Source organism: Glandiceps talaboti, chromosome 13 (assembly GCF_964340395.1).
Source record: "Glandiceps talaboti chromosome 13, keGlaTala1.1, whole genome shotgun sequence".
Classification (NCBI taxonomy): Eukaryota; Metazoa; Hemichordata; class Enteropneusta; family Spengelidae; genus Glandiceps; species Glandiceps talaboti.
In genome coordinates, this window is record NC_135561.1 from 13,847,687 (window position 1) to 13,865,188 (window position 17,502).

General features: G+C 36.6%; 1 protein-coding gene across 2 annotated transcripts; it reads left to right on the top strand.

Moving 5' to 3' along the window:
• The first annotated feature begins 528 nt into the window (after positions 1-528).
• On the top strand, positions 529-16,703 carry LOC144444590 (aquaporin AQPAn.G-like). Of its 2 annotated transcripts, XM_078134071.1 has the most exons (5): positions 529-1,015; positions 12,306-12,510; positions 13,125-13,205; positions 13,414-13,688; positions 14,567-16,703. In XM_078134071.1, exons 1-4 carry the CDS (start codon positions 672-674, stop codon positions 13,648-13,650), a joined length of 867 nt encoding a protein of 288 aa, XP_077990197.1. In that variant the 5' UTR covers positions 529-671; the 3' UTR covers positions 13,651-13,688; positions 14,567-16,703. The 2 variants fall into 2 exon arrangements, with proteins under 2 accessions (XP_077990197.1, XP_077990196.1); XM_078134070.1 differs by having other exon boundaries at positions 13,414-16,703.
• Positions 16,704-17,502: the final 799 nt, after the last annotated feature.

The following is a 17,502-nucleotide window of genomic DNA, read 5'->3' on the forward strand; positions in this document are numbered from 1 at the left end:
TGATCCTAAACATGTCTAGATCTTACCCCAGTCTTCTCATCCCATTAGTTTACGCTTGTGAATAAATTAGAAATCAAAATCTGAATTGCGGCTGTCAATCTTTTTTCAAACCTGAGTTCATGCGGGTCACCTTCACAACCAAAAGAGATTCCAAAAAGGAGATTCACCCTGCCCTCAACAAAATGGAGTTGACATAAATTTTTGGGCATCCTGAGGACATTTTATGCCAGCATTCATAAACTTAATACAAAATGGAGAAATTAAAACTATCCTCAGCTGGCAACATGCAAAGAATCTGTCATTTGATCATTTAATATTGTAACAGGCCCGCACAAAGAATCCAGTCCCAACTTCGACCTGTACGGCCCTTTTTTTTAATTATATTGATTTGCATATGAAACATAAACGTTTACGATTGGTCAATAGGTTTCTGTCACTTTCAATAAACGGGGACTCGTTTGTCTGGATTTACGTATAAAACACTCTCACCTCAGACTACAGAGGTCATTATAGACGTCAGAGTTAGCATAACGATCAACAAACATTCTTAACTCTTGGGTGTGCCGGTAACGAACCATTCCTTACCTGACAGTCCAAACGGAATCACTCCTGTCCCCATCTGTGCGTAGCTTTAGTTTTCATTTTTTTTCTCCGAAGAAGTCAAGTTCAACATGGGAAAGTTTTGGGACGCCAAGGATCTAGGTACGCTCGAATTTTGGCGGGCTGTGATCGGAGAGGCTTTGGCAACTTTTCTTTTCGTTTTCATCATATGTGCATCGGCGCTACCTTGGGTTTCGAACGTCACCAATGAAGCGAAAATCATACAGATTGCTATGACCGGTGGTATAGCCATAGCAACTCTCGTACAGTGCTTCGGAGATTCAACTGGTGGTCACATCAACCCAGCTGTAACGATTGGGATGCTTTTTACGTTCAAAACAGGTATCTTCAGAGCTGTGTTGTATATTGGTGCGCAATGTGCGGGAGCCATTGGTGGAGCAGCGCTTATTTCAGTGTAAGTTATATTGTGTTATATATTATAATATGCATCGACCATCTCAAAAACATTTTAGTAATGACCGCCTTATACATAAAATCGACATTGCAATGTAGACGTATTTCACCATCAGCAGCAAGTTTGATAATATAATGGCAATGCATTTCCGTTACAATATGTGGAGACGTAAAAATCGTAAGTATATTCTCATAAAAAGTCACAGATTCAAGGTTACTTTGTAAACCGTCTACGCCCCGGAAAAGCTGACGAAGTAAACCACGAACCGTTGATAATGAAATATGCATAGTATGAATCATTATCAAGGTATAGGCCGTGGTCAAAATCTGTTAAATGTGTTATTACTTTTCAAGTAAAAACAGATACAATGACACAGTTTGCAAAGAACGAACTTTGGAGAAAGCATATTATATAGTCGTACACAGTGGTGACCCAAACACGCCCAATTGAACAAATAGGTAGTTAATATCACCGAGTGTGTTGACGCCACACCGTGAAGTGGTAGTAATTTTTCTGAAACTGTGGAGCGTAAGGATTTTTACGTCTTAAGGGGTCGTTTACCGCACAAACGTTGTTTTGTACTTGTAGTTTGCAACCCTCGACACTAATAACACCTGTGTTGCACTCTTATTGATCGCGTGGAACTTTACAACTCGGCTGAAGTGGATACATGTATATAAACATCAAAAGGAATGTACCAACTATCGTGTACACTCTCGTTGTTTAATAACCTGTACACATATACATATGTAGCCATTTTCAAACATGAACTGAGTGTAGAGAATCTTAAATTTAGTACACACATATATACTATAGACGAATGTCATTATTTATCTGTTGATGCAATAAAGCGTAAAGTGGCCATATGGATAAAGATTTAGCATTTATTTGATAAAAAGCAGAAAAATGTGCAAACAAGATTTCAAACATTTATTAATCTTTCGCCATTTATTGAGTTACAAACAGACTTTGTCAACTTTTGTTTCTCATTGAAGGAGGAAGACCGAATGATAAAATTATTAAATAGATTAAAATTCAAAATTAATACCCCAATCCTCATCCATATATGGTCACTCATAATGTCAAATTTCAATCCATTTCTAAATCGTTAATCCAGAAATCCGGAATGCCTTCAACACTTCCCTGCACGAATATTGATGGCGTCCAAAGTCTACATTGTTCTGTAAATCATGCAACTAAAGCACATAACACACACATGTGTGTTGGTAACGCCCTAGTCTTCACGACAACTTATTATACAATACAATAACTCATAATTATGCACCGATAATGAGCGCCCTAGTAACGCCTTGGTAACGCCCTAGTCTTCATGATAACTTATTATACAATACAAGAACTCATAATTATGTACCGATAATGAGCGCCTAGGAATTACAATAGGTCTTCCAGTGCATCTATAGAATGTTTGTTTTCAATTCAGTTAATTTTCTCTCTGTTTTGAGAAGAAAAGGCGGCATTTAGGTTTATGTTACGTCTTTTTAGTGACAGTCAAAATGTCCTGATTAATAGTGTTTTACCTGTGATAACTGATGTACGGTTTGTTGGGCTTGAGTCAGGCCGAATGGCTTAAGCTTTTACATTGATGTTTTTTTTTTCATTTAAAATAATACCTTTTGTAATATGTGTATGTGTTTGTGTTTGTGTTTGTGTTTGTTTGTGTTTGTTTGTGTGTATGTGTATGTTTGTGTTTGTGTTTGTGTTTGTGTTTGTGTTTGTCTGTTATGTAATATCGAAGCTGTCTAAACTTGTGGTATGTTTTTGTTCTTCTCTGGACTGTGCGTCAGCAATAAAATTTAAATAACAATAGTAGTAATAATAATACCTATGCATACAAAGTGGCGTCTGAGGACATGAAACAAAAGGACGCTATAAATTAAAGAAATCACGTGTCTAGACACAAAAGAGAGATTCATTTCTTGAACTATATTTGGCGGGAACACTCACGTAAAGATATGAGACGATAGTACTTGTATAGCCTGGCGAGTACTGAGCTATTTTTCGTTGACATTTGTAATAATTTATTCATTATATGAAATACGAGCGCTGTCTAATAAAGGTGCTATACTTTCACTCGTTAAATTTAATGGTCACCTGATTTATTTTCTCTGGGTTGTATGCATTGAGACCTGTGCTATTCCTACTGAACAGTCTTTCAAAAACAAGCCTGAATATCACAACTTTATAGGAAACTGCAGTAGACTAATACTAATAATAGAACTTTAAAGATCTACACATGATAGCTATAAGGTGCGGTGATGTTTCCATGGTTTCATCGCTTCGCAAGGGTCTAGATATGATCATGAAGTATACCTCCATGATGTGATTAAACCAGCCCAAAAAAACCCTAACACATAATGTGATTAACCAGTATCATCACCATTCATGTTATGTCATCGTCGTTGTAAACTTTGTCATTGCCGATTTGAAGTTCACGGGCAGTGCGTAAATATATATACATGTATATTGCTTATTTCAAGTGAAAACTCTACCCTGGACACCTAAAGTGGGAGCTGGACCGTTTATGTAGTAAACATAATTATGTTTAAGCTTAAGCTTGTTCAGTTGTGTGACGGATATATATGTAGGAGGGTCACGACCTGAAAGTATGTAATCAGATATTCTTGCACTGTACAAAGAGATTCCACCCCAAAACAGCAGTAGCAGTCAGGTAGAACGACCTGACTGAGGGCGTTGGCAATAAAATGGACAATTCGAGGTATTTCTGGTACATATATAATCGTGAATCAATCTCGTACACGTACATGACTGACCTTAAATAAGCGGATATTCACTAGCGTTGAACGAATTTACTGCGTTCTTATCGCGCATAATTTTACAGGCAATGTCAGCGCTAAAAACCCAGAATTTGAGAAACATAATGAATAAAATATCCCCTGGTATTTGTATAATTATGGAGAATGTGGATAGGTTCTTGTCTGTGGTTTGGTGTGATGTTGTTTTGTATGGAAATTTTACTTTGTACGAAATGCAGGCTGTTGCATTACATGAGCTATTTTTGAAAATGCTACAAATACTTCGGTAAATGACATCAAGTGAACCCATCTATTTGCGCGTTGTATCGTATGCAGCGCTTTTATTTTGTATACCTATATACAACAAGTTAATAAGTTTGGGGTCGTCTGTCTTCGATATACTAAACGTACCATGCGATGTTGTTAACAAAGTTCTTGTGTATTTCCATGAATACACCAACGCCCAAATTCTATACACGAATAGGAACAGATGCAATAATTATATAAACTCATACTGGGGGACATTTATCCTTTTCTTTGTCATGTGACACGTTGGTCCCCAATTTATAAAGTGTATTTCAAGTATTACCATCATAGAATGTTTACTTCCAAAGTCGACAACTTTCAATTACTTCAAAGTTTCAGTAGAAGAACAAACTACTTCAAGCGAATACATCATAAGACATACCTCAGACCAATGAATATATGTTAGTAGTGTGATGAGGGCACACACGACAGACACTTGACTATTAGTATTAGTCTAATAACAAGGTTTACTTTTTGTTTAGACCGTCACAATAAAGACTCGTCGATTCCCTTTCATGAGAGGGCAAGGTGTGTTCTGAATACACTCCATGTCTATTTTCCGTTGAAATAATTCTCAATAGATCTAGAGCCTCTATATGTAACTGGGCTGACGGAATGTCCAATAAGACACCGACTCTCCCCTTCATAATTGACCTTAATTAAGGTACTACACATTCCATGCATTGATGCAGCCATGCGTATCAACATTGTACATTTATTTAGTCGTAAAGTTGGCCTTTACTTTTATGTATACCATGGGTCCTTGGACTTAAATATAAAAATTAAAAAAAAAAAACCTTACAATATGCTCCAGGTTTGCTTATGGCAACCTAATTAGTGTCTCTATATTTGTCGCAATTATGACTATGAACTTGAACTCATAGGGTGCCAACAAATCACGACCCTTCCCCTAATGTGTGCCTGCTAAAAAATTAAGTCGATCCGAAGTAGCTAATGAATCGATGTTTCAACTCTGATTTCAACAACACCACAATTTGGATTGCCATAAATTTTCGACCAAAAAATATTTTTTTTTTAAATACTTGTCTGTCGTTATTTGCTGTTATATACATTGGCTAGTTCTACTGTAGCTACATACCTCTATTGTAAGCCACTCATGCATAAACTAATTACCCATGAAAGTATATTGATGCTTCGTGAGTGACCAACCCATGTCAGGACGAGTCACACAGTCTTTACAAAGTTAAGGTTGTTTCATTGTACATGTCGTGAACCACAAGCGTCTTTACTGAAAAGTCCAAGACGCACCCAAAGTTTTTTCATTGATTAATAAGCAGACGAATATACGCATGTACTATGGTTTAGGAGAATGGGGGCCATTCAAATTCCGTCCCTGACCGGCACTGACGAAGAGTAGTTGAAGATTTGGACCAGTGAGAATCTAGTATCCCCTTTTAAAGTACACTTGGATTGCGTTTTTATTTCTATATGACAGACATGCAGAAGAATTCCATAAGAGCTCGCCTAGTTTCAAACTTATAGATCACATTGGGGTGAAATTTGATATCACGTGACAAAAAATGACCCGGCTTTAGGGACAAGCTTGTCTGAAAATCAAATTACATTACACATGTAGATTGAACCACACCATAGATTTGTCAGAAGGCTTGTTTCTAGTTCCTTTGAAATCATTGCAAAAAGTTGATTGTTCACGATCTTCATTTTAAGGAAATTGTCAACATATTTTCCAGTAGACTTACCACTGTGACAGTGTTTCTTTTCAAGTGATCCCTATTTTTACGTTCCGTACGTTATGCTTCTGTCTGTCTGTCTGTCTGTCTGTCTGTCTGTCTGTCTGTCTGTCTGTCTGTCTGTCTGTCTGTCCGTCCGTCCGTTAGCCTGTGGGACACGATATCTCAAAAACTTCTGCATCAGTTCTAATCAATTAGCAACACACTCTCCTTATGCTAAGACCGGACTCATTTTTTGTACACACTCTGTGAATATTAAATAGTCATTTGCATAATTAAAGATTTTCAGTGATTAGGCTTCATCTTATGGGATTGATATGGTTTTCTTGAACAATGTAGCCGTTAAAGTTTTATATTATTATTTCCACATAACGTTAATTTACAGCTACAATGGTGTAGGCTTGGTGTTTCACGCATTTGACATAACATTTAATACACACCCTCAGGCAACTTACAGCTAAAATGGTGTAGGCTTGGTGGTTCACTCATGTGACATGACATTTAATTTATTGCACACCCTCAGACAACTTATAATGCAAAAGAAACAATTACATAGGTGTTGCGCACAGTGGGGATGCAGAAGCAGTCATGTTGAAATGTTGATTATCAGTTAGAAAGTAAACAATTGCAGCCATCAAAATCATCAAGTCCATGTGTAATGTTTTCATTAGAAGCCTGTTTTACTGCACTGTGAAAGAGTAGCAATGCCTATCAGTGTCCAATGTGATTGGGCAAAGGATCCTGCTGTGTTTATTGTGTCTCTGTTATTGTTAGTCTAGAAATATGTCTAGCTCTGTGTCAAAAATATATAATGTCCCATGAGTGAAACACCAAGCCTACATCATTTTAGCTATATCTATCTATCTATCTATCTATCTATCTATCTATCTATCTATCTATCTATCTATCTATCTATCTATCTATCTATCTATCTATCTATCTATCTATCTATCTATCTATCTATCTATCTATCTATCCAGCTATCTATCTATCTATCTATCTATCTATCTATCTATTTATCTATCTATCTATCTATCTATCTATCTATCTATCTATCTATCTATCTATCTATCTATCTATCTATCTATCTATCTATCTATCTATCTATCTATCTATCTATCTATCTATCTATGTAATTGCGTGTTCTGTTCATTAGTTAACGATGTCCTCAACGGTCCCATGTTAACGGAACTGGTCACGTGGATTAATAATACCTATCTTTTATGGCATTTCTAGTATTAGGGTACATACGTAGGGACAAAGTCATTAAATGGTACCCCGTCACACTCATCGTAGATGGCGCTGCACATGAAAACTGCAGACGGTCACGCACGGTATGGCATGGGACGCAAGCAATGAAGCAAACGCTGAGGGCAGGGGATGACAAGTCTCATGTTGGAAAATGTAGTCTTCTGCTCAAGTATGCGGGAGGGGGAGCAAGATATTATAATATAAAGTCAGTTTTTTCTCAACACTGGTGGCGGAGAAGGAGCCTCAATACGTGCATATTGGCATTCCTAATGTAGTCATTATACATATTCTAATACCCTGCGAACCACTACCCAATACTTGGAGGTTTTTTTAAAGGATATACACGACGCTGTGTCATTGACTAGTCAGTATAGAATCCAACAGGTTATTTTCTAGTTGACTGAAAAGATACGCCGCGCCGTGTTGTTCTGCCGTAACAAGTTTGGCAGATAGGCGTGGCACAGCAACCCACTGTATCTTACAGGCCGCTAACTTTCTAGCCAGTACTGTGCTTCAACGTGAAGAAGTTTGAGCGGAAAACAGACACTGCATAAAGTACTGAAACCAGCACGACACGACATTCGTGTCACGCTATAAAGCCAACACTCACCAGAGGCTGAACAACACGATATACCTTACACAGGCTATAAGTAGTGTGTCGCTCTACATTGGAAAACAAATAAATTCAATATTGTCATTGCTACATTATTGTATTTTCGAATTGAACCATGATGTCGTAAAAAACAAGTAGCTGGATGCTGTTTACGCGTCTATGATTTACGGTCAGTTTTTACGTTTCACTTGTCAGGTCGGCCAGACATGTGCATACATATACTTTTGTAACCTCGAGAATCGAAACATAAAGGACCTTCCTGTTTGACCTTGATACATACCATCAATGTCAAGTAGGTAAATGACATATTCTTATGGCAGTCTCAAAATGTCATTTGACTGTAACCTAATTATACAAAACACTGTATACTATTTAGTTACTTACCGAAGAGATAAAAACTAATAATAGTAATATAACATTTTCAACGTTCCGGTCAACGACAGTCTCTGATTTTTTTGTAAGTACCCATTAATTAATTAATGAATTAATTAATTAATTAATCAATTAATTCAATTGTGTATGATTTTAGACTTATTACTAGTATTAATACTATACAAATGTTAAACTCATAAACTTCTCGTGACCAAACACAGACACTTCACACAGACACATAATTTCAATGGTCAATCCCTTGTATTATCACTCTCACTCGAGGCATGGAATGCTCGAGGTGAGGTGTGTCACCTCTCAACCTTGACCTTTGTTCATATGTTTGTTTTGTTCGTTTGTCTATTTGCCTGCCAGTTTGCTTGTCTGTCTGTCTGTCTGTCTGTCTGTCTGTCTGTCTGTCTGTCTGTCTGTTTGTTTGTTTGTTGCGTATCTATTGATAAAACAACCTTAGAAATTCCGTGAAGATTGTTCTTGTTAAGGTTCACCTTTCTGGATATCATTCATACTAAACTTTCACTTTGAGAAAATAAAATCATGGTTACCTTTATATGAATGTGTGTGTGTGTGTGTGTGTGTGTGTGTGTGTGTGTGTGTGTGTGTGTGTGTGTGCAAATGAATACTTGACAATCGCAACTTGACATTTTCGCTTCTCTGTTTGTGAGTAACTTGAACCGACTCAACTACCCTAAATTACACCACTAGGTAATTTAAGCTCGATCCAGGTTCTACCTTTGTTGCACACTAAGTTTTCAGAATTTTCACTCTCACTATCGTCCAATTCTTCCTTTTTTATTTTTAATTCTTAGTTTAGTCAGTTGTGATTACTAAACATGACTACAAGACTAATATTATACTGGATGGAGTTTTTGTTTTATCGGTGGGTTAAAATTATTGGGGTAGTGGTTAGTGGAAATTGTACACCCGCTTACTTACTAATAGGTGCATCTTACATGCCTATATACGGTGTAGGTGCTGGACACACCTTAGATTTTAGTACAGGTCACAACTGAATGTTGTCGTCGGGCCTACCTACGACAACTGTGAACTTATTCCTGTGTATAGTTTGATTTACACTTTACGATATCCCACCATGGGAAAGTTCTGGGACGCCGACTCGCTCACTCGTCTTGGTTTTTGGAGAGCCGTTTTAGCCGAAGCACTGGCAGCATTACTTTTCACCTTCGTTGTGTGTGCGTCGTATTTACCCTGGCATTCAAATACCACAGATGTGTTGAAGATCTTACAAATTGCATTTACCGCTGGATTTGCTTACGCTATACTCGTTCACGTCTTCGAACACGTCAGTGGTGGACACATCAACCCTGCCACAACACTAGGAATGCTCTTTGCTGGCAAAAGTGGTATATTTAAGACTATTCTGTACATGGGGTTCCAATGTGGGGGAGCCATTGGTGGAGCGGGGCTGGTATTTGCGTAAGTGATGATCAAAGTTTACTTTTACTCCCTGTAGCTTAATACGGGCTAAAGTAGCTGATATAACAACCGTCGAAATGTTAGCAGATCTTATTAGCGGTAATGCTATAAGGTTATCGGCAATTTGCAGAGACTCTACACGACTATCAAATTATTAAGATTTAGCAGCTTTCCCTTTCAAAAGGTAACGCCCTTCGTTCCCCACCAAGACTGCTTTATATGCTACCTGCATTGACCTTGGCCTCGAGTTCCGACCAAACAAAATGTGACTGTCCAGCCGTTAGAGTTCACGTGACCATATACATTCTTTCCAATGTCTAGGGTTTTCGTGTCCTAGCCAGACTACCTTTATCTATAAAATAACGCCATTCCGATAAACGCGGTTTCTTTACCGAGATACTGTGTATACTTCAACATCTTTATTTATTACACTGTTGACGTGTCCTTCGACGCGACTTGACGAAAGGTTATACAGCAGTTCACTGCGTGTTCTTTTGTTGAACTGACAATATTTATAGTACATAGGTGTGTTTGAATAATTAGCCTTAAGTGAATAATAAAGAAGTCCTTCCACTGGTTTCTACAGAGTATTGTTTGGAACGATTTAGTGATTGGACATGAAAAAAAAAGAGTTTTAATTGTGTCGCGTTCAACCACTCTAAGATTTAAGGTCATTCGTTTCAAAGTCGAAACAGTAAAAAGTTATTTTGGTGTATAGAGTCTTCTGGTTTCATTTCCAATCACTAAATCGGTTTAGTTTTGACCCATTAATGTTCTTTGAAGCTCACATACGCCCGTATGTTCCTCTTGTATAACCCAGCTTGACATTTATGATGCAGTGGCGAAATAATGATAGATGCTATATTAACCGTAACATAACATAGCAACGTCTCAGTGAAAAAAACAACTACTCGCTGGCGATCATACATGTAAAATACATATATACTAGTATCAATGACTTGTATGAAACACGTCACACATATGTATAAAGAGCTCTTGGACTCTGTTGGAGTCCACCTAGTACACTGACCTCGCAAAAGAGTGGGTCCTCGAGCGGCGTGAAACGCTACAATCTGGCTAAATTTCTTATAGCTACAATGATGTAGGCTTGGTGTTTTACTTATGGGACATTACGTTTTTGACACAGAGATAGACTAATAATAATAGAGGCACAATAAACACAGCACGATCCTTTGTGCAATCACACTGAACACTGATAGCATTGCTATTCTTTCACAGTGCAGTAAAAACAGGCTTCTAATGAAAACATTACACATGGACTTGATGATTTTAATTGCTGCAATTGTTTATTTTCTAACTGATAATCAAGATTTCAAGTTGACTATTTCTACATCCACACAGTGCATGGCACCTATGTAATTGTGTCTTTTGTATTAGAAGTTGTCTGAGGGTGTGTATGAAATGTCATGTTAAATGAGTGAAACACCAAGCCTACATCATTTTAGTTGTAAGTTGTCTGAGGGTGTGTATGAAATGTCATGTTAAATGAGTGAAACACCAAGCCTACATCATTTTAGTTGTAAGTTGTCTGAGGGTGTGTATGAAACGTCATGTTAAATGAGTGAAACACCAAGCCAAAATCAGTTATATGTTATATGTTAACAAAAATAAAAATAAAAGTTCTCACAATGCCACTCTTGTCCAGACAAATTTGCCTTCTGGCAATACAGATAGTACTATTGAAGGTGATTGATCAAAGATATGCCCTGGTTTAATGTGCCCTTACAACTTATGATATACAGAATGAATGAATGAATGGATGGAAGCATGTTTAAGCGTGTACTTCGATTCCCTCCGGGTATAATCTTCGTGTATCATTACGTCTCAATGATCAATTTAAACCAAATGATATCAACTGACTTTTTTTTTGACAACCCTGTCTTTTAAACATATAGTCTACAATAAGCCTCGAGATGTTTTACTATAAAGATACCGTTGTTGTACTGTGTACCGTATCATATCATTGCCACGGGTTTCAAATTCCTTCCTGTTGTCATATGAACAACAAAACTACAGTTCTTTCCAATAAGACCGTATAAGTGAAACGTTAAGTATTAAAAAAAAGTGTGAGCTTATAAACGCGCATCACATCAAATAGTACCCGTTTACATTATTACCCACCTGTTGATCTGTATGGTCGCTAGCGGGCGCTATTCAACCATCACACTAGCGATTGGTTCAAGTCTTTAGTATTATCTCACCACTGTGATTTCTATAATGGTCTGATGAAATGTTGTCCTTAGGCATTATTGAAACTCGATATATTGTTGAGCCAAACACTCTTCTCACAGTGTGTCGAGTTAAGGCAATGTACAGTATACATTTACATAAATATATACATTATACAATGACTGCCTCTTTAATCAACACGTCTTTTACTTAAATTTAAAAATATGTTCTACATTACCGCGAGACTTTTACGTTGTTTTCTCCCATGTGTATTGATTTACTTCTGAGAGCGAATGCATTCTTTCAACTGACTCTGATTGTGACTGAACTTGATAGCGTTGTATTTAATTGAATTGTATATTGCTGTTGTCATAAAACTTGTTATTTTACAAGTGAAACTGTTTTTTTTTTCCCAATGGTATTTACGATAACAATAGCTAGATTTACTGGATGTAGTGGTCTGATGACGAAAATAACCCTAAAATCTATACTATACAAAAAAATTCCAAATTTTATTTTTACTAAAAAAAAAATATGTATGTGTCTGTACTTTAGTTCTAATTATTCAAATGTAAACTTATGTATAATGTTGTTTTTTTTAATTTAATTTAATTTTATAGTATAACACCGGCGGCGAAACGTGGAGGGCTCGGAGTGACTACACCTGCTGTTGAAATTTCCGATGTGCAGGCATTTTCCATGGAGTTCATGTTGACGTTTATCTTGGTATTCACCGTATTTGCAACGACTGACACAAAACGAAACATCTCTGGAAGTCAACCACTCGCTATCGGATTATCAGTATTAGTTGACCATCTCATAGGGGTGAGTTCCATCAAAATTGTGGGGGGGGGGTTAGGGGGGGGGGTAATCCAGGGGTGTGGGGAGGGGTGGAGTGGGTGTAATCGTATGGAGCATATAACACAGAAGATCGACATGTTCACACCGGGTGACATTGCCGAGTAAAAGTGGTACTTTTCTGCATATGCATAGGAAGACATGGTGGGGGAGGGGGGGGGGGCTTGTTGCGCAAACAGTCTGTATTTTACAGTGAAAATTGGTGTCTGAATTATAGCTTCAGCTAATTTTTCTGCCAGTGGACAGTGACGATGGTAAACATCTATCATACCATTATGTGTATCGTATTGGAAATTTGCTTTGACGCATTATTTCAATGTCGAAATCGAACAGTTTCGTTGTTACGAAAGTCAGTCGCCGCGATGTCACTTTTAAACTATTTTGCTATGGCTGAAAACAAGTTGAAAGTCGGACAAGAAAACATAACATGGAAATTAGCACCTTGGTATTAATCCAATTACTGGTGATTGGGTTGTGATAATCCGACTTTCTTTGCAGTACTAAATCATACGTTTCGAAAGAATCAACCGTGTCATTCATTTAAATGTTTACAAAACTTGTTTTTCATTTCTCTTATTCAGATCAGTTATACTGGTGCCAGCATGAACCCTGCAAGAACTCTCGGCCCTGCTGTCATCATGGGTGTCTACGACTCATTCTGGGTTAGTACGCCCTCTAAGATCATGTAATGTGTTGTTTTTGTTTTTGTGTAATTACGAAAGATACGACCGACCTTTCTCAACGGAAAGTGAGACGTTGTAAATTACATGTCTCCAGAATAATACTGATATAAACTCCTTGCGAATATTCATCTCACTTTTTTCGATAATAACAGCATTTAACTGAGTGTATTTTATCCACCGATTCCAGGTTTATTGGGTTGGTCCATTAGGTGCGGGCGTCGTAGCGGGATGGTTGTACGTTTTTACCTTTGGAAGGCAACTACCAACGTCGAAGAGCAAAAAATACGAACAAGAACCAGACAAGAGGCGAACGATTATTGTGAGAGACCTCGAACAACAAGGCTCAACAAACCAGGCGTATGAAGACGTAGATACACAGACCCCGGGTACAACGAACGACGACTCATACACCACACCGTTGTGAGAATAAGTCGTCAAGCCTCTCAACGCAACGATAGTCACGTAAAACCTTACACACATTTTCTTCCTTTTTTTTTAAAATCTCATGACCTCTGTGTGACCCCATGGCGGTATGAGAAAAGTAGTCATTCCAAACGAAAATTTTCAATCTGAATATTTTAGCTCGCCTTGGAAGCAAATGAAAAGTGAGGCAATCAGGAACACAACTGTTGGACTGCATATTTACAATTCATTTTAATCGATTCAAAATAACACCTGACATACTCAGGGTCACAGAAAGGTCATGAAACTAGAGTCGACCGCTTCCAATTTCAAGGCAAAACAAAATTAAAATTACTTAAAATTTCCCTCAATTCACGTCTTCTCTTTCATGTTCGTGTTATCAGGCAACTATGGAGCATTTAAACACATAGCCCAGTGTTCAACTAATATAAATCTCCCAGGGATTTGCTCTCGGGCATTACTAACAAAAAAGTGCAGCAAAGTTTTTTGTCACCGATCTTCCTCAAATATCACAATGAATACTGTTCACTTCAAAAACAATTTTCTTACTGTAATAAGCAAGTACCTTCAGCTTCTTAGAGAAAATGTCGGTAGAACAGCACATTACAGCACGCATTCTTCTTCTTTTGCCACTCTATTGAACACTTTGCACTGGCATCGAGGAGTTTAGGTTTTAAAAAACCCCATATGTTTGATGAGGTAACAAATTACAACTAAGACAGTACAAATGTCAGACCAATAATTTTTAGAGGTGTAAGGTTAGCAATGTATACTTACACAGACAAGGAAGATTGTATCTCTAAGTATGCCTCCTTGTCTAAGTGACATCCTTTGTGACATCAACATGACATCTAGACATGCCTCATTTAATAAAAATCTAATTCAGGGGTATTTCTCGCTTTATTTCTAATCGACAGGAATGTACGATCAAAGCCAACAAAGCTGAGCGTATGGATATGATGTGCGACTTTATACAACGAGCCTCTAGAAAAATTATAACATTGTTTGTTTTTGAATCAATTGAATAAAAACTTGTCAAATCTATTGACGATACCCATGTATCGCAAAACAATATGAGTCATAAATTTTGCAATGTAATTTTTTTTAAACATTCAACTGTGACAACAGCTTTGGATGTTCTAATTCCTTGTGATGACGTCAGCTTTTCGATATAAATGCTAGTGTCGGCGATGAATATTTTTTTTAGTCCATTTTTTCGTTCGTTTATTCATTAATTTGATAATGTGTATTTGTTTTATTTACCAAAGTTGTGTAAACGGTAGTTTAGTCCTAATTTGCATACTTGTACAAAATGATATGTAAGTTTTCATGACAGAGAATTTGGAAGGATGTTCGATGAATTATCAACAATTTTAGGATAGTTGATATTATAGTGTACACGTTATTGTACACAATACTAAGAACCGTCGACTCTGTGAATATATTCCACGCAATCGTGTTGACGTAACTTTTTTGGACCAGGTTCTATCAAAACCAACAAGGACGATAAACACTGATTTACCCTATTTACCAGGTAAAATACTTCTGAATCAAAAGTGTAGTGAAAATAAAAGTACTCATCTCTGACGGTGGTGGCGCTCGAAGAATAAACATTTACAATTAATCACACTCACCAACGTATGACGTCATAATGAACTAATTACAATCTTTTGTAGCGAACTTCATTTTGTTTTCAGTGGCAACAGTTTCATGTTCTATAACCGATACTCGACTGAATATCTGGTGATAGGGGTGTATAATTGTTAACTTTAAAAAAACAAATATTTTGTATTATTTTACATTATGATGCGGTGCTCACTATTTGGATACTGAAGTCCACATTCAGGGCTGTACATTTTTGATCATGTATTTAACATATTTAACTTAGTATTCAATTTTTAATTAAGTTGTTCAATATAGATATAAGCTATCCAAGCATATATCTCACCCAGTCTGTAACCTATTCATATCTGATAACACACAAAAATATATTAATATTATGTATACATTTTATATAGTTAGAATTACTTACAAAATATTCGATTGGTTTGGGATGCAATGTTAATAGTTTTTATTCGTCATACAATATGATTAACACTGCACAGCTTATCATCGCATCTTTTGGTTCTTTTTTTTTTTATTATTCACAATAAAATCCAAAAATAAATCAGGTTTATTCAATTTATATAAAGGTTTTAATCATATATTGTAACTGAATGGTCATAAATACAGACTGATCTGCCATTTAGGCAAAGTTTTTTTCTACACAAGAAAGACATCCTTTAAATGGCCATATGGATGAGGATTGGGTGTTTATTGTGGATTTTTAATTTGTAAAATAATCTTATCATCATGGTTTCCTACTTGAAGGATAAATGTGAAGCAATATACGCCAAGTCTGTGTTTGTGCAAAAAGCTAAAAACAAACGTGTAAAAAAGTTTGTTATTGTACGTATAGTAACAAACTTATATTTATTAATCCTAAACAAGGACTTGACATCTCATGTTGTTTCACATTTATATTTACAATTTATAATATACCTAGTGATAATGCTGTACCATGATTCGCTAGAATCAGTCACGTGATAGGAAAATAGAATGACTATTTCCCTAGGGAAATAGTTCCATTAACTACTAGTATTACATGGTCACGTGACCACTGCGAGTTCACAGCAGGTCAAAATGGCAGTTTCTGACGATGTCGTCTGCCACCGCGAGTTCACAGGATGAGGTATATTATAAAACACATATTGCCCTCATGGCCAGGCAATATGTGTTCAATATCTAATATAAATACCCAATCCTCATCCATATGGCCACTTTAAAATGACAATTAATTGTAAATTTCGAACTGATTGGGGTTAAGAAAATGGGCGTATTCATCATTTTATTGTGTACGATTTTGGAATTCTCTTAAATTCATATTTTGTACAACCTTTTGTAAAATTCAAATATACATTTTTTTACCTTCTCTTTCAAAGGCAATAATAATGATATATTCTAGTTGCTATAATATTTCTGATTTTTTTCGTAAGAATAAATAACTGAACTAAAGCTGTGTTTTTGATATTTACTGGGATATAAGGGGCAAGATCAGAACCCCCCCCTCTCAATTCCCCTCCAACTTAATTGATAATTAATATTTTCAGACAGCACAATCAATTTCAAATCAATATGTAGTAGTCTGTCGTGATATGAATAAAAAGGCAGTATGTAGTGAGAAAAAAGCTCTTTATTGACACTTATTGGTCATTATAAAAAGCTGACAACAAACAACAACAAAACACCAACACCATAACCACCACCACCACCACCACCACAACAACAACAACAACAACAACAACAACAACAACAACAACAGTACACACAAGCATTTGAACAATGTGTAAATATTCGGCTATGATTCTCGATCATGGACGGCATCAAAAGGTACATTAATTCTATGGACGGCATCAAAAGTATACTGACAAACTTCCGTAATTTAAAAAGAAAACAAGAAGAAGGTTTTACAGAAGTGGTTGTGGATTTTGACCTCTTGCTCAGCATGTATTTTAGTGTTATGTTTTTACTATTTTAGCGAAATTCTTCAATCTCTCGATTTGACGATATTTTCTTAGAAATATTTCATGTTGAGGGTACAAAACAGATTCCATAAAAGTAAATCGCTTTGTAGGATGGGAATTAAAATGATTCAACCCCTACCCCCCCCCCCACTAGTACTGAAACTGAAAGAATTAAATCGTACCCCTATCATACCTGTTCACGCCAGCAAGTTGTAACATTTCATCGATAACTACTCAATTCAGTCAACCATGATAACGTGATTAATGTACTCTCTAAAATATTAATCAAA

Excerpts from the sequence above, each read along its gene's own strand:
- LOC144444590 (XM_078134070.1), top strand. The coding sequence starts at position 672 with ATGGGAAAGTTTTGGGACGCCAAGGATCTAGGTACGCTCGAATTTTGG. Across the intron at positions 1,016-12,305 it reads GGAGCAGCGCTTATTTCAGT|TATAACACCGGCGGCGAAAC; the intron begins GTAAGTTATATT and ends TTAATTTTATAG. Across the intron at positions 12,511-13,124 it reads TAGTTGACCATCTCATAGGG|ATCAGTTATACTGGTGCCAG; the intron begins GTGAGTTCCATC and ends TCTCTTATTCAG.